The sequence below is a fragment of the Cinclus cinclus genome, chromosome 1, assembly GCF_963662255.1.
Source record: "Cinclus cinclus chromosome 1, bCinCin1.1, whole genome shotgun sequence".
In the NCBI taxonomy this organism is placed as follows: Eukaryota; Metazoa; Chordata; class Aves; order Passeriformes; family Cinclidae; genus Cinclus; species Cinclus cinclus.
The window spans coordinates 61,783,399-61,798,516 of NC_085046.1; the positions used below are offsets into that span (position 1 = coordinate 61,783,399).

The following is a 15,118-nucleotide window of genomic DNA, read 5'->3' on the forward strand; positions in this document are numbered from 1 at the left end:
ATCAAATGGGTCAAGAGGCAATGTGACAGGTCTTTCACCCAAATGGCTTTTATCACTCATTAAGTGAGGTTTGCAAAGGCAGAGTTCATTCCCAAAAGACTCAATGCTACAAAAATTGAGAATTGTAATGTTCAGTTTTGTCTTGCTTATGTCTCTTCAAGGATTATGCTCTTAGCTGAAGGCTGTGCTGACCCTACCCCCCATGCCACTTGGTGATCTTTGGTTACATCAAAAAGTCTATGAAATCCAGTCAAGAGACAACGTTCACGTAGTTAGTACTTTTTACTGGTACTCCCATAGTTATTTCCTGTCCTTCAGAACAGAGAATAAATCCACTTTATTAGATGTTATTTAAGCACTACTTATTATATATAATGTACTAAGTTTTCACATTAGCATTTAATAGAATGCTTTCTTGTGTTGCTAATAGGTGGGAAATCCAAGGAAAATTACTCCTGGTCAATTACAAAGGACATTAATAGCCAAAATAAGCCATATGAACCTTATGCAATTTAGTATTGCTATTACATTATATAATTCAGCCTACGGTATTCTGAGAGCTCATAAAAGTTTTATCTATACTTTATTATAGATTCTCCAACCAGAGGAATTTGCAACTTTGTTGCAAGTTTCAGACTAAACCAAATCCCGACTTTATTTTCCTCTCTGTGCCTGTAATTTAGATATATATGTCAGTTTAAAGTGAAACAAATAAAAGAAAGGTAACGACTAAACAAGTCTGTTACCTTATCAGACTTTCTCTTCATGCCTTTATAATTTCTGAACACATAAAACTGTGGTTTGGAAAAAAACGCAGGGCTATTGGATATTGTCAGTCATTAATCAGTAAAAGTTCTTGGTTCTACTCTATGTGAACAAAAATGTTAACAGTCTCCTTCACCTATCATCTCTTCTGTTTTTTTTTCTTTTCACATTCCAGAAACATTACAGGTTCAAGCTGCTTAAGTTGCTTTAATATCAACCTACATTAAAACCTTTTCAAATTCTTGAAGCTTCTGATGCTTGCTTTCTATGACATCACACAGAGGAAGTCTCCTAGTACTACAGGGCACAGCAAGGAGGCTGAGCACCTTTGAGGTTTTGGGAAAAAGGATATCTCTGATTCTCTGAGTCCTCCGTTAGCAGCTTGAGGTCCAGGGTGCAGCTTTGGATTAGCTCATCCAGTTTCTTCTCTTCCTGAGTCAGTTCAGTCACCTCCTTCGTGAGGCCCTGGCACTGTGCTAGCATCCCACCATCCTCTGACAGACTGCAGCCCCTGCAGACACAGAGAAGGAAGACAACCCCATCAGCTTCTGGAACATTTGACCCCACACCACAGGATTTTACACTGCAGATCAGGTTCTTAGTCCTTTCTCCCTAAATACACCCCTAGCGAGTCAACACAAACTATACTTTCCAGAAAAAGCATCTTTTTATCACAACAACACATTTTGGAACTGCCATCAAGAGGCAAGAGTTGAATATTTCCAACTACTTCCAAATTCTTGTTTCTAACCACAGCTTAAAAAAAAAAAACAAACAAGGAAGGCAACAGGAAGAGACACATATCTAAAACTTACTCCACATGCAGAAGTAAATTAATTAATCCCACTTTCAAACAAAATGCTGGTTTATAATTTCCTTGACAAATGCTTTTTATAAACTTTTCTTAACAGAAAAATAGGACTTTATCCTGTAGGAAGGCATTTTGGATGATTGCTTGGAGCAAAGTGTTAGAAAAGAGGTGGGAGAAGAAAAACACTGCTGCCCTATGATAGTGAAATCAGCCAGCAGGGATGGAAAAGGATAATGAATACTTACATCCACTGAATGTTGTTTTTGGATTTTTTCTTAATGAGATGGATGCCTTCCAGTACATTGGTGATATCGTAAATCCTCCTTTTTTGCACCTTGAGGACCTCTGCTGCTCTGTTCAAATCTAGGACCCCATCAGGAGATTGGCTCAGCAACTGAATGAACTTCTTTGTGAGAAGGCCAAGGGATGTATCATACCGAGTCTTTTCTGAAGGAGATTTTGGAGCTTGGAAGGAAAAGGAAAAAGAAAGTTATATCAGTTTTTTTCTCATTTTGGTTTCAAAAGCAGCAACCAAAAATGAAATTATATATATTACAGCTACTTCTTTCATTTTACTGAAGAAATCTCTCATACCTCTGCATTAAGACACAACTTACCACTACTCGTATTTGTATTTCGGGATGTACTTTTCCAAAAGTCACAGGTACATGAGCAAATATATACGTTTTTTAAAATGCAAATATGTCCAGTAGTCTGACAGATACATATAGCAATATTCTGCTTGGGCTTTTACTATGTGAATTCATAATAGTATTTTTAATATCTATTTATCCTGGCAGCAAAGCCAAAAAATCCCCTGTGACTCTCCTTCATCAGACTGATAGCCAGCTTTCATCAGGGCTTGATTTTCCCCTCATGTGAGATAAGTGTTTCATATGCAGTTAAGCAAGACTTAGGTGTACTTCAGTGGGCGAACACAATGACAGACACCATCAATGTCAGACTCCTCAGCTTGAGAAAACTCAAGTGAATTAGAGATTGATGCAAAATACAATTTACAATCATCATTGCTCCATAACCAAGCAAACTGGGAAAGAGTATCCATATCTTCTAAATTAGAAGACAGCAAATGGCTTGGACCAATTCATGGTTTCCATGCACAAATGCAGCATCTGTATACAGAACAGATGGGCTTTTAAAAGTTTAAATACTTGGATCAGAATGATTTCTAATTCTAAATGTTCAAGGCCTTTCTGTCAAGGGAAATGAGCCAGCCATTATTACAGCACTACTGGCCTGGTACATCTCAAACCCTTCATTTGCTTCCAGTATTATGCAGGATGGAACTTGGGCTTATTTGGTTGCCTTTTCCATGTTTTCCAGGGTCAAATCATACATTAAACTGCAGAAGTCAGTCAAAATTGAAAATCCCACCTAGGACTGAACCTTTAGATTACCCTGAAATATTCTGAAGAATACAATGGCTTTTCAATGAAAACCAAGACGTTGCATCTTTGCAAAGAGAACCAGCTAGCTGCATTGCTTTGGGTAGATTGTCTGCTCTGGGAAATGGAAGAATATTCATAGAAAGGCTTGGGTTGGAAGTGGAACTTAAAGATCATCTAGTTCCACTCTCCTCACCATGGATAGGGACACCTCCCACTAGACCAGATTGCTCAGAGCCCCATCCAACCTGGCCTTGAAACATTTCCAGGGATGAGGCATCCACAGCTTCACTGGGCAACCTGTTCCAGTGCCTCACCACCCTGTGAGGAAAGAATTTCTTCCCAACATCTCATCTAAATCTCATTCACATCACTTACATGACCTTGTGGCTTTAGAGCAAAGGTGGTTGGTTTGTTTGGAGTTTAGAAAAGTATAAGAGGATCAGATTGATAATGGCAAGAAATGACTGGACTCCTCATCACACACCAAATTCTTTGTACAGGATTATCAATGCTGCAGCAGCGTCCTATGCACCAAACAGTACTGAACTTATACAAGAATCCACTTCAATTTAAAATAGGCTTAATTTAGTTTAATGAAGTTTAGTTTAACTGAATCTACTGTGGTTGTTTAACTCCTATGCTTTAAGTTTGTACGTTCAACTAATTTCACCTTTACTATCTTCCTCAATAGAAACCAGCAGACTGGTGAGGAAAAAGAACATCTCTTGCTCTGACATCACCATCACTGCTGCCCCAGTCCTCTCCTTGCCCCATCTGGCTCCTTCTGCCAGCCTAACTCTCCTGCTGAACCCACCCCAACAAGACAGCAAGGTTATAGCCACTGGCTTCTGTTGCAAGAAGCGCACTGCCCAAGGCAATGCAGATATGCAAAAATTAGAGCAACTAGGCAGTGGCAGTATCCAGAGTCACACTGCAGGAACAGAAGGCAGCTCAGATGCCACAAAGAGGATTTACTGTGCAGTGCTGTTGAGGCACAGCTAGCACTCTTTGCAAATCCCTGCTCAGGGAAAGAACCCCTGGCAGCCAGCTGCTTTAACTCCAGCAGCAAAGGAAGAGGCTGCCCTGACGAGCCTTGCCTAGTAACTGTGCATTCGATCCCACCAAGCCACCTTCATTCCTCAGCATCCACCTCTCTAAGCATCCCAGCATCATGTCCTTGGCTGAAGAGGAGGCCCTGGCCAGAGACTGCAGCCTGCCCAGCAGGCAGAGGGACACACCTGGCAGCCAGGGGCCTCTGCAGCCTCTTAGCAGCTCTGCAGCAGCCCCTGCATGCTGCAAACCTGCTGTCCATTGCCTGGCTGGGGGGTTGAGTTTGTTGCATACATATCCATGTGAGGACAGCAATAAACACACTCTAAGCTAGGTAATGCAGACTGATGACAGCATGTTACAAATTCCCTTACTTTTTGGACTATCTGGACTTCTTGTTGCAGCTCTTCCTTTCCCCTTTGGAGTCTTCAGTCCTTCCGCAAGATACTGGTGGCCACTTTCTCCTAGCTCCAGCCTTCGTTTTGCCTGTTAAAATAAAGATCTTTTTTCAATTGATGGACTGTTTAAGAAGATATTTCACTTTCTCAAACACAGTATTGGGACTATAGGAAAGGCAGAGTAGTGAACTTTTCATAGCAAGGTAACAGTACATCTGCATAGCCCATATGCATCATAATGGAATCCAAATATTTACTGGAATCCTCCAGTGGACTTAAATATGTCACTCAAAAGGCAGGCTGATGAGGTTTTTATGTGAAAATTCCGTAATTTTCTTAGATTTGAAAAGCTGAGTTACAGTTACATGACATATTTCAGTCTAGTCTGGACCTTCTCAAATACATATTAAAGATTTCAGCCTTCACTTGAGTTGAGAACATTTCATTTAAGAAAAACAAGGACAGCCTCTCAAGCACCTACATGTATGAACCCACAAAGTTACATTTCCTTTGAAAAAACTCCTTATATCCATCTAAGTTCATGCAAAACTAGTGCTCATGCAAGTTACATTTTTCCCTTCACTATCTGAGAGGATGGCTTTGAGGGTACCAATAATTTCCACTACTATTTACTTCCCATCAGTGAAAAACATGACACAACAACAAGCGCAGCACTGGACAAGTCTTCTCCTTTTAAAAACCTGCCCTCATTGAAAGCACAACCACCACATTTATTTCACATTAACTAGCCCATGTGCTACCTAAATAAAACTAAGATGGAACAAAAGTAGTATTAGACGATGCCTGAAAATCGGTTAAATGTTACATTCAGCTCAAAGGAAAGCTGTGTACATCTTGAACCATGAAAAATAGTGAATGAAACCAGTAAACTTTGCAACACACAGACAAACTGCAATGAAAACCACCACCAATATGAATTCTGTTCCTTGACAGAAACACAATATACTATCTTTGGAAACAATTCTATACCCTTCCCTGCCACTCAGGTTACTGAAATTAAATCTGGGGATACTTGTTATCCTAACAACAGAATGCACATTACCTAGAAGACACAGGAAAAAGAAGTTTTATGTCTAATCAAGTTTAGACTAATAACTGTTCCTGAAGAATGTTGTTTATTCAGTTAGGTAGAGTGATTCAGAGTATATTATTTGCTTGTTTTTTAAGATTCACCCCACAGGGCTGGATAATGTCTTGCTCCTCAGTGAACCAAGACAAAACAATACATTCTGCTGTGGAGTTGTAGACAGGTATTTCTGTGTTGTGGATTTGTCTTATGCACTCTACTTTGGGTCTGTGACCAACAGAAGGCTCCAAATAAATTAATTTATATACATTTATTTATGGATAGCTAAATAACATCTTTCTGTTGGACTCTGCTTGCAAACCTCAAATTTATTAAAAGGCAAGTTAAAGCATATGGAACTCATACAAGCCTATGGTGTTACAGCACGTGCAGAGCATTCAAGCCACTCTTCTCTGCATTTTGTGAGAGGGGGCATAAAATTCACTGGCAACAGGGCAAAACTGAACTGCATACTTCTAACCAACAGACCACTGGTAGCAGCTTCTAATAGCATAAAACACCTCTGCTCCATTCAACTGTAATCCAAGGACACAGATTTCTAAAAGGTCAAGTGTTGACAAAAGCACCCAGCTAATATGTTTAGCCAATGTAATTGGATTAAATTGAGATTACAGCTATTCCACAGGGAAAAATACATTTAACACTTTTTAATGTAAGTATTTTTCCACCCTGAGAACTGTAAGAGCAAAGGAAGGAGGGATGAAAAGGGAACAATTCAAGGCGTGGGAAGACTAGGCCAAAGGGATACAATTAAAGATAAAAGAGAATCTCAAAACCAGGTGTGAGAAGGAGGGGCAATGCTTAGGATGTAAAATCCAGAGATTTGCAGCTCTCTCCATCAGAAGAGAAACTTGGGTTTGGATTATACATCAAAACTTTTTGTCTCAACTTGTTTGCGAGACACAAACAACAGTATTTTGCCTCTGCTTTTGTGGTTAAAGACTTACGTAAGTTTTTCCCGTGCACTTCAAATAATTAGAGAGAACACAGACAGCATCCTTTGGCTGCACAGAGCAGCAAAAGCCTGTGTTCATGCACTGGGGCTGGTACAAATAACACAGTCTTGTCAGGCTCACCAGCAAGGTGCACCTACAGACTGTAGGGCTAGTGAAAAAAATACCACATGATAGAGAGAGTTCTACAAGATAGCTGGGTTTTGGGGTACAAAGCATACAGAAAACCTGAGAGATACATAGAGCTAAATATTTTAGTGGAGTTTATAAGATCTTGATTGCTGACAGGCAATTTTAGGAAACCCTGAGGAATGTTTGATTTCAGGCCAGATGTCACACGTCACTCAGCAAGTGCTCGCTTCCCCTTCCTGTTTTACAAACTTCATAACTGATAAGATGCAGGACTGAAGTGGTATATTCTCTTTATTTCTTCTTTCATAAATTACAAGTGCTGTTTTGTTTGCAGTAGAGATCCTTGGTGACTCACAAACTCCCATCTCCAAAATCATTCACAGTGCCTTCCGATATCTGGCTTCTCTTCAGAAATCTCAAGATCTGTGATCAGCAGAATCAGCGAGCCTTTTAAAAAAATTCATGATTTGTCTCACTTATTTTTGCTACAGTACTATATTAATTATTTTCACTGTTTATAGAAATTAGTATTATTTGTTCTTATTGCATTACCTCATCAATCATAGCATGCAAAACCATCTCACACAGTATGAGGGATCTGCTAAGAAGTAACAAGCCAAAGAACACCATCACAAAGCATCCCAAATGACAGGAACAGGAAGGATGCAAAGGGAATAAAAATTTCTCAGTAGCATGAAATGGGAAGAAATGGGAAGTCAGACTCTTTAGGGGCATGGTGAAAGGAGCACAAAATACATGGAACAATGAGACAGGTAAGTCACAAACTGATTCCAGCAAGAATCACAAAAGTGACAGGAAAGTATCCATTAAGCTAAACCAGATACCAACCTAAACCTTTGGTCCAGATGTAAAAATCGTGGCATCAACTATTTTGACTCAAGTTTCTCTTCCAATACTATGACCAATCCCTGATATAGATGCAACCATAGACCCATTGTTCAGTGCAGATCACTAAAAACTCCTACCTTGAATACTATGTAGGTTTCCCCTGTTATGCCTCAACCCCTTACAAAAAAAAAAAAAAAAAAAAAAAAAAAAAAAAAAAAAAAGAAACCGAGATAGCTACCACAATCAACATCAGAGGCAAACCCACAAGAATGTCTTTCATAAGAACACTTGTCTCTAGAAGAAAATAGTTTTAAAACTCCTAGGATAAGTATTTTCAAGTACACAGGACATTATGCAATTCACTTTACAATACCCAGTCTCGTGGATTAACTTCCAAGAGGAGGTTGGGGGCAGGTTATGCAAGGCAAGGAGCAAGTGTAGTATTAATTAATTGAAAAAAAGGGGTGGAAAAGGTGCAAATGGGAAATTATAGTCCATTCCCTTTAAGGGGCTGATTTGACTTCATGGTCCATCAGTTTGCTGATACCACCTCTTCTGGACCCTCCCTCCATCCCTGCTCTCCTGGTGCAGGCAGCACCTGATTGGTATGTCCTCATCAGTCCTCACAGAAAGCTAGTTCAAGAGGTCCCCACCAGCAGTAACTCAGTCCTACTCCAAAACAGAAATAATTTTTCTGCCGGGTTACCCCTTGTGGATGATGAGCCTGCACTGAGAGCTGCTGAGGAGAAGCAGTGCGACACCCACCCCTGCCCCCTGGGACATCACACTGACATTTGAGCAGCTTCACTGCCATGTCACACAGCAATCAACTTCAGTCCTCGGGGAAAGAAACTGGCAGCAATTAGAAACAAAGAAAAACCTTCAGAGTGTTACCTTATAACAAGCAAGTGCTAAGCATCAGGTAAGAGCCAGCACAGGGTTTTGTCAACATAGCAGAGCACAGTACCCAGGTGGGGCAGACATCAGTCTGTGAGGACTGCATCATATCCAATGAAAGCCGTAGTTTCTCTGAGAACTGGATTTTTAAGTTTGAGGGAAGAAGCAGTAAAACCCTCTCTAATTCTTTCCAGTGATAAAATAATGGAGAATAACTTTGCCAAACTATGCATACTAAAATTTGTCCTGCTACATGTGTCTCTCAGTTTTATTCGTGGATGCAAGTTAGTTGCGCTGTTTGCAAGAGACAGACCTAAGAAAAATTACATTACCTGTTCTACCTTCTGAAAATCTTTTGTCTGGAATATTGCTGCACCCATTAGGTTCCAGCAAGGACGTAAAACTTGCCAGAAGAATGATCTGAGTTGGGCACATTCTACTACCCCAAAACCCTAAATTTAAAGTCATTTAGAGAAGTGCAGTCAGTACATTTTCACTACAAATGTGAAGCATCAAATTCCCCTTCAAACTCCAGCCACAGTTCTTGGGCCTCCCAGGCTCTGCACATCCCATCTCCATGGAGGTCCTGAGACCTATCAACATCCCCTGCTCCCCCAGCAAACATTCAAGGTGTATTTGAAGAGCAGCACTTTGATTTAAATACAAAAGGACAAAAGTTGACCTCAGAATGAGAACAAAAGTAACCCGGGACAAAGCCTGCTGAGATGGGGACAGAAGATAAAAACTTATTCCAAAAAACAATGGGATGAGGAGCTGAAAAGAAACTCCAGTTTATGGTCGAGTGGGCTGGAAAAACAGGAAGACTGGAAACAACCAAGCATGGCAAGGAGTAAATTGTTTGTATTAAGTGATAGCTGACAGTGAACTAAACAGCCAGCCAGAGGAATGTGTCTTAGGGCTCAGCTGTGGGTGTCTCAGAGCTAGGGCAGATGGGCAAGTTAAGCAAGGGACGATGACTAAGCCTGGTGTAGTCTCCAGAAGATATTACAATTGCTAGGGGCTGATAAAATGGCAGCTTTTCTGCACGTCACCACAATGCTGATATTCCCAGGGAGGGGATGCAAGTCTTTCCAGCGAGCAGAGATAAATTTTGACTGCAGCAAGGAACCCATAGGCGCTTTACCAGTCCCCACACACTTTGCACAGGCTTTCTTCCACATTTTCTAAATTAAGCAGTCACTTAAAAATACAATTGAAAAGCTGAGGTTCTGGAGGCATGAACTCTTAAAGCTCTTCCAGAGGTCAGGAGCTGCAGAGAAGAAAGCAAATATATGACATGAAAGGGGAAATTAAACTGGAGCTTGATGAGGAAGGAATACAAGTGAGGAAGCAAAGAAAAAAAGACACTTTGGCATAAATGCAGAGAAATATTCATACACTAAGGAGGTGTCTCCACTGAATGGATACAGGTTGAGCATTTAGAACATGCTCAAATGAACAAACCCTGTAAGTGGAGAGCCATGAGTGTCTGCCAGAGGGCTGCACCCAGCTTCGGGAAGACTGGAAAATAGGGAGAAGTGCAGTGAGCAAAGCAGAGGAGCTCTCAGTAAGGAAGGGACTCAGCTCTGCTGCTCAGCTCAGAAGCAGAGAAACACCCAAGGTCAGCAAAAAGATGCAAGAGGAGTTTTAGAGTTCCCGCCTTCAAACTCCAACTGACAATTCATTTCATACCCTCTGTCTCATTTCTCATTAGAAATAAATTTGCAATTAAAACTCCTGAAATGGAGAAGGATTTCCATCTTCCATGAAGAAATATTTACCCCGGTGGTCTACACACAGGTATCAGTAATTTGTACCATACTGCCCTTAGTTTCAGTAGCTAACTCCGACAGCATAAAATATTTAAGAACAGGTTTAAGGAAAAGAAAAAAAAAAAGAAAATAAAGAAATAGCTGGGAATTAAACTATTTGAATGTAAAAGACAACAAAGCACATCCTTAAAAAGCAAAGTTCCATAGGTCATCTCAAGTCTTCCCAAAGTATTACTTCCCTATGAAAAGCAGGTAATCCCATACAGAGAAACAAGAGGAACAAGACCAGGAATGGGACTTTTAATGAAAATACGACCTCAAAATTCGGTTTTGCTTATAGCCATTCATAAGACTAAGGCAGGAGAACACAAAAGGATATATAAAAATAGTGCCTTGAAAATTAAATATCTTATAAAATCAACACAAGGCAGAAAATTAGTCTAAAATAATAGCTACTTATTCATCAGGATTATTAGCTGAGTGACAAGCAGCTTGTACTGAAAGTAAAATTTAAAGAATCCTTTTAAAGCAAGTGAAAACACAGTTTATAGAAATCATCCTGATCATTCTAATCCAACACAAAAGCCCCAAACTGTCTTCTCATAAAACAGCAATTGTATTTTAAAAAAGACCCAAAAAGTACTGTTATAGCAATTTCTGTTTCCTAAGTTATCACTTTATTTTTCATCTTATTATAGTTTTGACTGAGGGAAATTCTTCTCTAGTTCTTATATTGAACTTTAGCTACAGTCAAATTGTTTGTTTTGAATGTAGAGGAATGTTAAAAGAAAATCCCTTTTATATGTCTTAATTTGGTTTGTAATTCAAAAAGAGGTACATCACAATTACCAAATTAAATGACAATCTGATCATACGCAGCCCCTCACCATTAGGGATTTGACATTGAGGGCTGAAGGCTGATTGTTACTGTGGTGAGGTTTCTTTCAAGGCCTAATTAAACCATCCTGTTTCCATCCATTTTCCATTTTCATGATTCCCTCAGAAGTATCCAAGAGTCAAGAAAGCCATGAACTGTAAGCACTTAAAGATGAAACCATACAACTTTTACTTAGCTCCAAAAAGTTAAAATGTGGGTGGCCAACTTTCAGCAGCAAATTCTTGTTTGGAAGTGGGACCCAAGCCAGAGGAACTGAGCAGCAGCTTTCCCTTCTCAGGATGAATGTGCAGGAAGAAGGAATGCAAGTGCCATGAGTGCCTCCCAGTCTCTGCTGCAGAACATCCCACAAAGCCATTTCTAACACCCACGGAAAGGAACGCATCAGCTTTCGGGCACGCTCAGCAATGAGAGCACGGGCAGCTTGTTCCCGTGTAAGTGGCACTGCACATCCCCAGTGAGGCACTTCACACTCTCATCTCGAGCCTGGCTGAACACAAGAACATTTTCAACCACTTTTAAATGAAACGCAGTGGCCTGAAGCAAATCAAGAAAGTACTGAAATGTAGCAATGAAAAATGGTGGCTTCTCCCTACATCCACAACAGCAGCTCATTTTTCCTGAAGCAGGATTATAATCTTGATGTACTAATTACCCTTGATTTTCATCCTGATATCTCATGCGACCTGACCTGCCCTCTGATAAGATTATCTCATAGTCACCAACGCTAACATAATTCTGACACCAAGGTAAGTAGACAACCCTGTTTTGACATCACTCCATTTTAGACTCATAGGTCTACTGGAATGCCATGGGATCAGCCCCACACCCCACCAGACTTGCACCTCCTCTGCTGCAGTCCTTGGTGTTTTCTTTGCACTAAAAGAGGAAGGACATTACAACGGTTGTGCAAGACATAAACCAAACCATAAGCCACGTTTCTGGCCTCAAACCAAGAGAATTATACCTATGCTGCATAGGAAATGAATCATCTGAGATCTTTCTTATTGCAATTTTTCCACCAAATATGAAACAATTACTTATTACTGGAAGGAATGGCTTCACACTGTAGTAAGTCTGAAAGCTCCAGTTACCACTTCATGTTGAAATACAAAAAGCTGTTTTCAGGAAACTGCGCCCAGTTTTCATCTCAACTGCTAAGATGCCCACGGTGAGGAGTGCGTGTGCCTCTGGGCAGCCCTGAAACACCTCCCTGGAAATTCCCTCATCCCAACAGCTGCTAGGGGCTGAGCTGCACCTGCTTGGTTAAGGTGGAAGCTGTGGGGACAAAGCTTCCCAAAAATTCAATGACAAACAAATGACAAACAGCCAACACTCGCATGCAGAAGTACAGACAAACTAACCAGCGTCCGAGGTGTGGAATCCTGGCCACGGAACTTTGGGGGTGTGTCTGGATGAATCGTTTCCCTCCCATTCCCTGGGAAGCATGTCCTGAGCCTTGGTAGTAAGGCCACACCTGCCAGTAGCAGGCTTTAATGCCAGCCTCATCCCACAAACTAGTGTCAAAGCTCCCAGCCCATTTGCCCACCCCATTCCTGAAGACACCACCTCAGCAAGGCTGCTGCCTCCAGAGCAGAGCTCGGGGGTTTTCAGGTGTGGTTCACATCAGTGATTTCTCACCACACACATCCTTTGAAGAAAACACGACTGTCACAGAACGGACCTGATGCTGAACCTGCAAACTCATGGCAAGCAGCTGGAGGGGGTGGTGGGGAACACGATGGGACACAGAGAGGGGACAGGATGTGACAGCAGACCAGCCACAGAAGAGACTTCTTGGTGTAATTTCTTTCTATTGCATTTACATGTAACAGCTCCACCAACACAGGTCAGCCTTATATGTTACCCACTGAGATACAAGTAAGCCAAATAAGGAAGCAATAGTTCAATTCACATGGTGTATGACAGGGCACGACATCTCTGTGTGGCTTCAGAGATGCTTGCCGCGTTTCAGCCCTTCACGAGACTTTCAGACTCCTGACCAGCAAGCCTAAACTTGAACTAGACAAAAGGAAAATCTTCCCTATCATTTCATGGTTGATACCAAATGAAAATCACAGCAAAGCAAATCAGTCTCAAAATACATCCTAGTGATATTTTTGTCTTTTGTATGAAAGGATTATTTTTTATTTTAAAGGTCTTAACTTTAAAATAAGAATGCAATTGGATTTGTTTCACAGAGTGGCTTCTACTGTATGTGTGGAAATTAGCACAGCTACTTAGAAAAGAAAAACTTTCAAACACTGTCAGTTGTCTGCCAAACTGTCTATTAAACAAACAAGCCCTGAGATTCAGGGAGGAAGGACACTGAGAGCTGGAGAATATAATGGGATGAACTTCCTTGTAGGAAATTCCAGTAAATGCCATGGAGCATTCGATAAACAGGTTAAAAATTAGTAGCAGCATTCCAAGCATATATATTGACGTAGGAATCAGGAAAAGTATTATTCCTCACTTGCAAAACACACAGAATATAGTGATAAACCTCTCCAGGAAGATGTAATTAGTAAGACTGGATACACAACAAGTGAGAAGTACTTACAAATCCACACCAGTGCTATCTTAGTAGGTGCTCTATAGTAGTGCAAGACTGGGCTTGCTTTACAAAGTTCACTTACTAAATTGCCTGCCTAAGCCACAGCATCTTGAGCTTCGTTTTTCTTGGAATACAGGATACATACCAGAGGACGATGCCTGTGGAATTTCATGGACGAAGCTTCCGGAGCGCAAGTTTTCACGTTTACACATGTTTGTGGTTCACGATGTCCCACCCTGGCACCCCAAACCTTCCTGTACTCCACGCAAAATACCCACACCAAGTTATACCAGAGCAGTGCCAAAGGGAAGTGCATCACTTCTCTCGCTGAGAGGTGATTTCAGGAAAGCAACAAACTTGTACATTCTTTCAAAAATTAACCGAGCTACAAACTACAAGGTAGCATGTTTTAAATATGAGGTGCACATGTGCAACGTTAGGTATTCACATCCCCAAAGCAGGTGAATCCTTCCTTAAAAAAGTCAACACCAATCATGCACGACTCCACATTTTTAATTCACTGCCTGAGGTACGATGGCTCTTGCATCTATTTTTTCAATTAATGCAATTAGTAATGAGAAGTCAGATCTTAAGCAGCAAAATTTTTTATTTTTAAGTACTTTCTAAAACCAGTTCCACCCAAGTATAAAAGCATACAGCAGGATTCCCCAAAAGTAATAAATGGACTTTGAATCCATTAAGGGTGATAAAAATACTATCTAGTTTCCAAAGGTCACTGTGAAAGTTGACAAAAAACATTCAGAAGACCCAGGCAAGATGCAATGATTTGCATTTACAGAATCAGACATTAAGAAATAACGTGCGGTCCTAAACATTTACTGTAACACAAGATAGTTCTGTGTATTATGTAAATTGTGAGAGTATTAATTCACGTTAGGGAAGTCTCAACATTGTTCAAACAGATTAACCTTGATAAAATTATTTCTGCACCCACAAGTAACTATAAGGCTGCCTTTGTACAAGAGATCTATTCCTAATTAACTTGTGAATGATAAACAGTTTCAAAAATTAAATTATCAGCATTGCATTTTAAAAAATCCTTACATAAGCTTGATGAAGTTAACACAATAACCTCTTCCACATATCAAACTTCAGAGTAACAAAAATAAGTAAGTGCCCAAGAAACAGGAAAACATGGTTTACATATCCAAAAGCAGCTATTCCCAGAAGCAGCCAGAAAGGAGGCTACAGATTAGCAGAAAGTTGCAGAAACAGGTAAAAGATTACAAGAGAAGAGCGAGGGACAGAATCATAGACAACAGGGACCTAAAGACCCCAGTTAAAGCTGACAGCCTCCTCCACCCTAGGTCTGGAGCTGGTACTGCCATCAGAAGGCTTATCTTCACAGCACATTTCTTTGACTACAAACTGAACTTGGTTTTCACTTAGCCTGGGTTGCTAAACTCTAGAAACTGATGACTTCCTCCCCCCCCACACCAAGGTAGGCAGCTGTTTCATTTACTTTTATTGCACAGGTCAGTTTGGCAACAGCTTACACGGC

The 15,118-nt window shown here is 40.6% G+C and overlaps 1 protein-coding gene across 1 annotated transcript in view; it reads right to left on the bottom strand.

Moving 5' to 3' along the window:
• The window catches only part of E2F3 (E2F transcription factor 3), a 41,937-nt gene that overhangs the window by 6,921 nt on the left and 19,898 nt on the right, over window positions 1-15,118 (bottom strand). The window contains exons 2-4 of the mRNA XM_062514986.1: window positions 4,410-4,521; window positions 1,822-2,041; window positions 1,118-1,276 (exon numbers count right to left, since the gene is read on the bottom strand). Coding sequence (XP_062370970.1) covers window positions 1,118-1,276; window positions 1,822-2,041; window positions 4,410-4,521 — 491 coding nt within the window. The remainder of the gene's footprint in view (window positions 1-1,117; window positions 1,277-1,821; window positions 2,042-4,409; window positions 4,522-15,118) is intronic.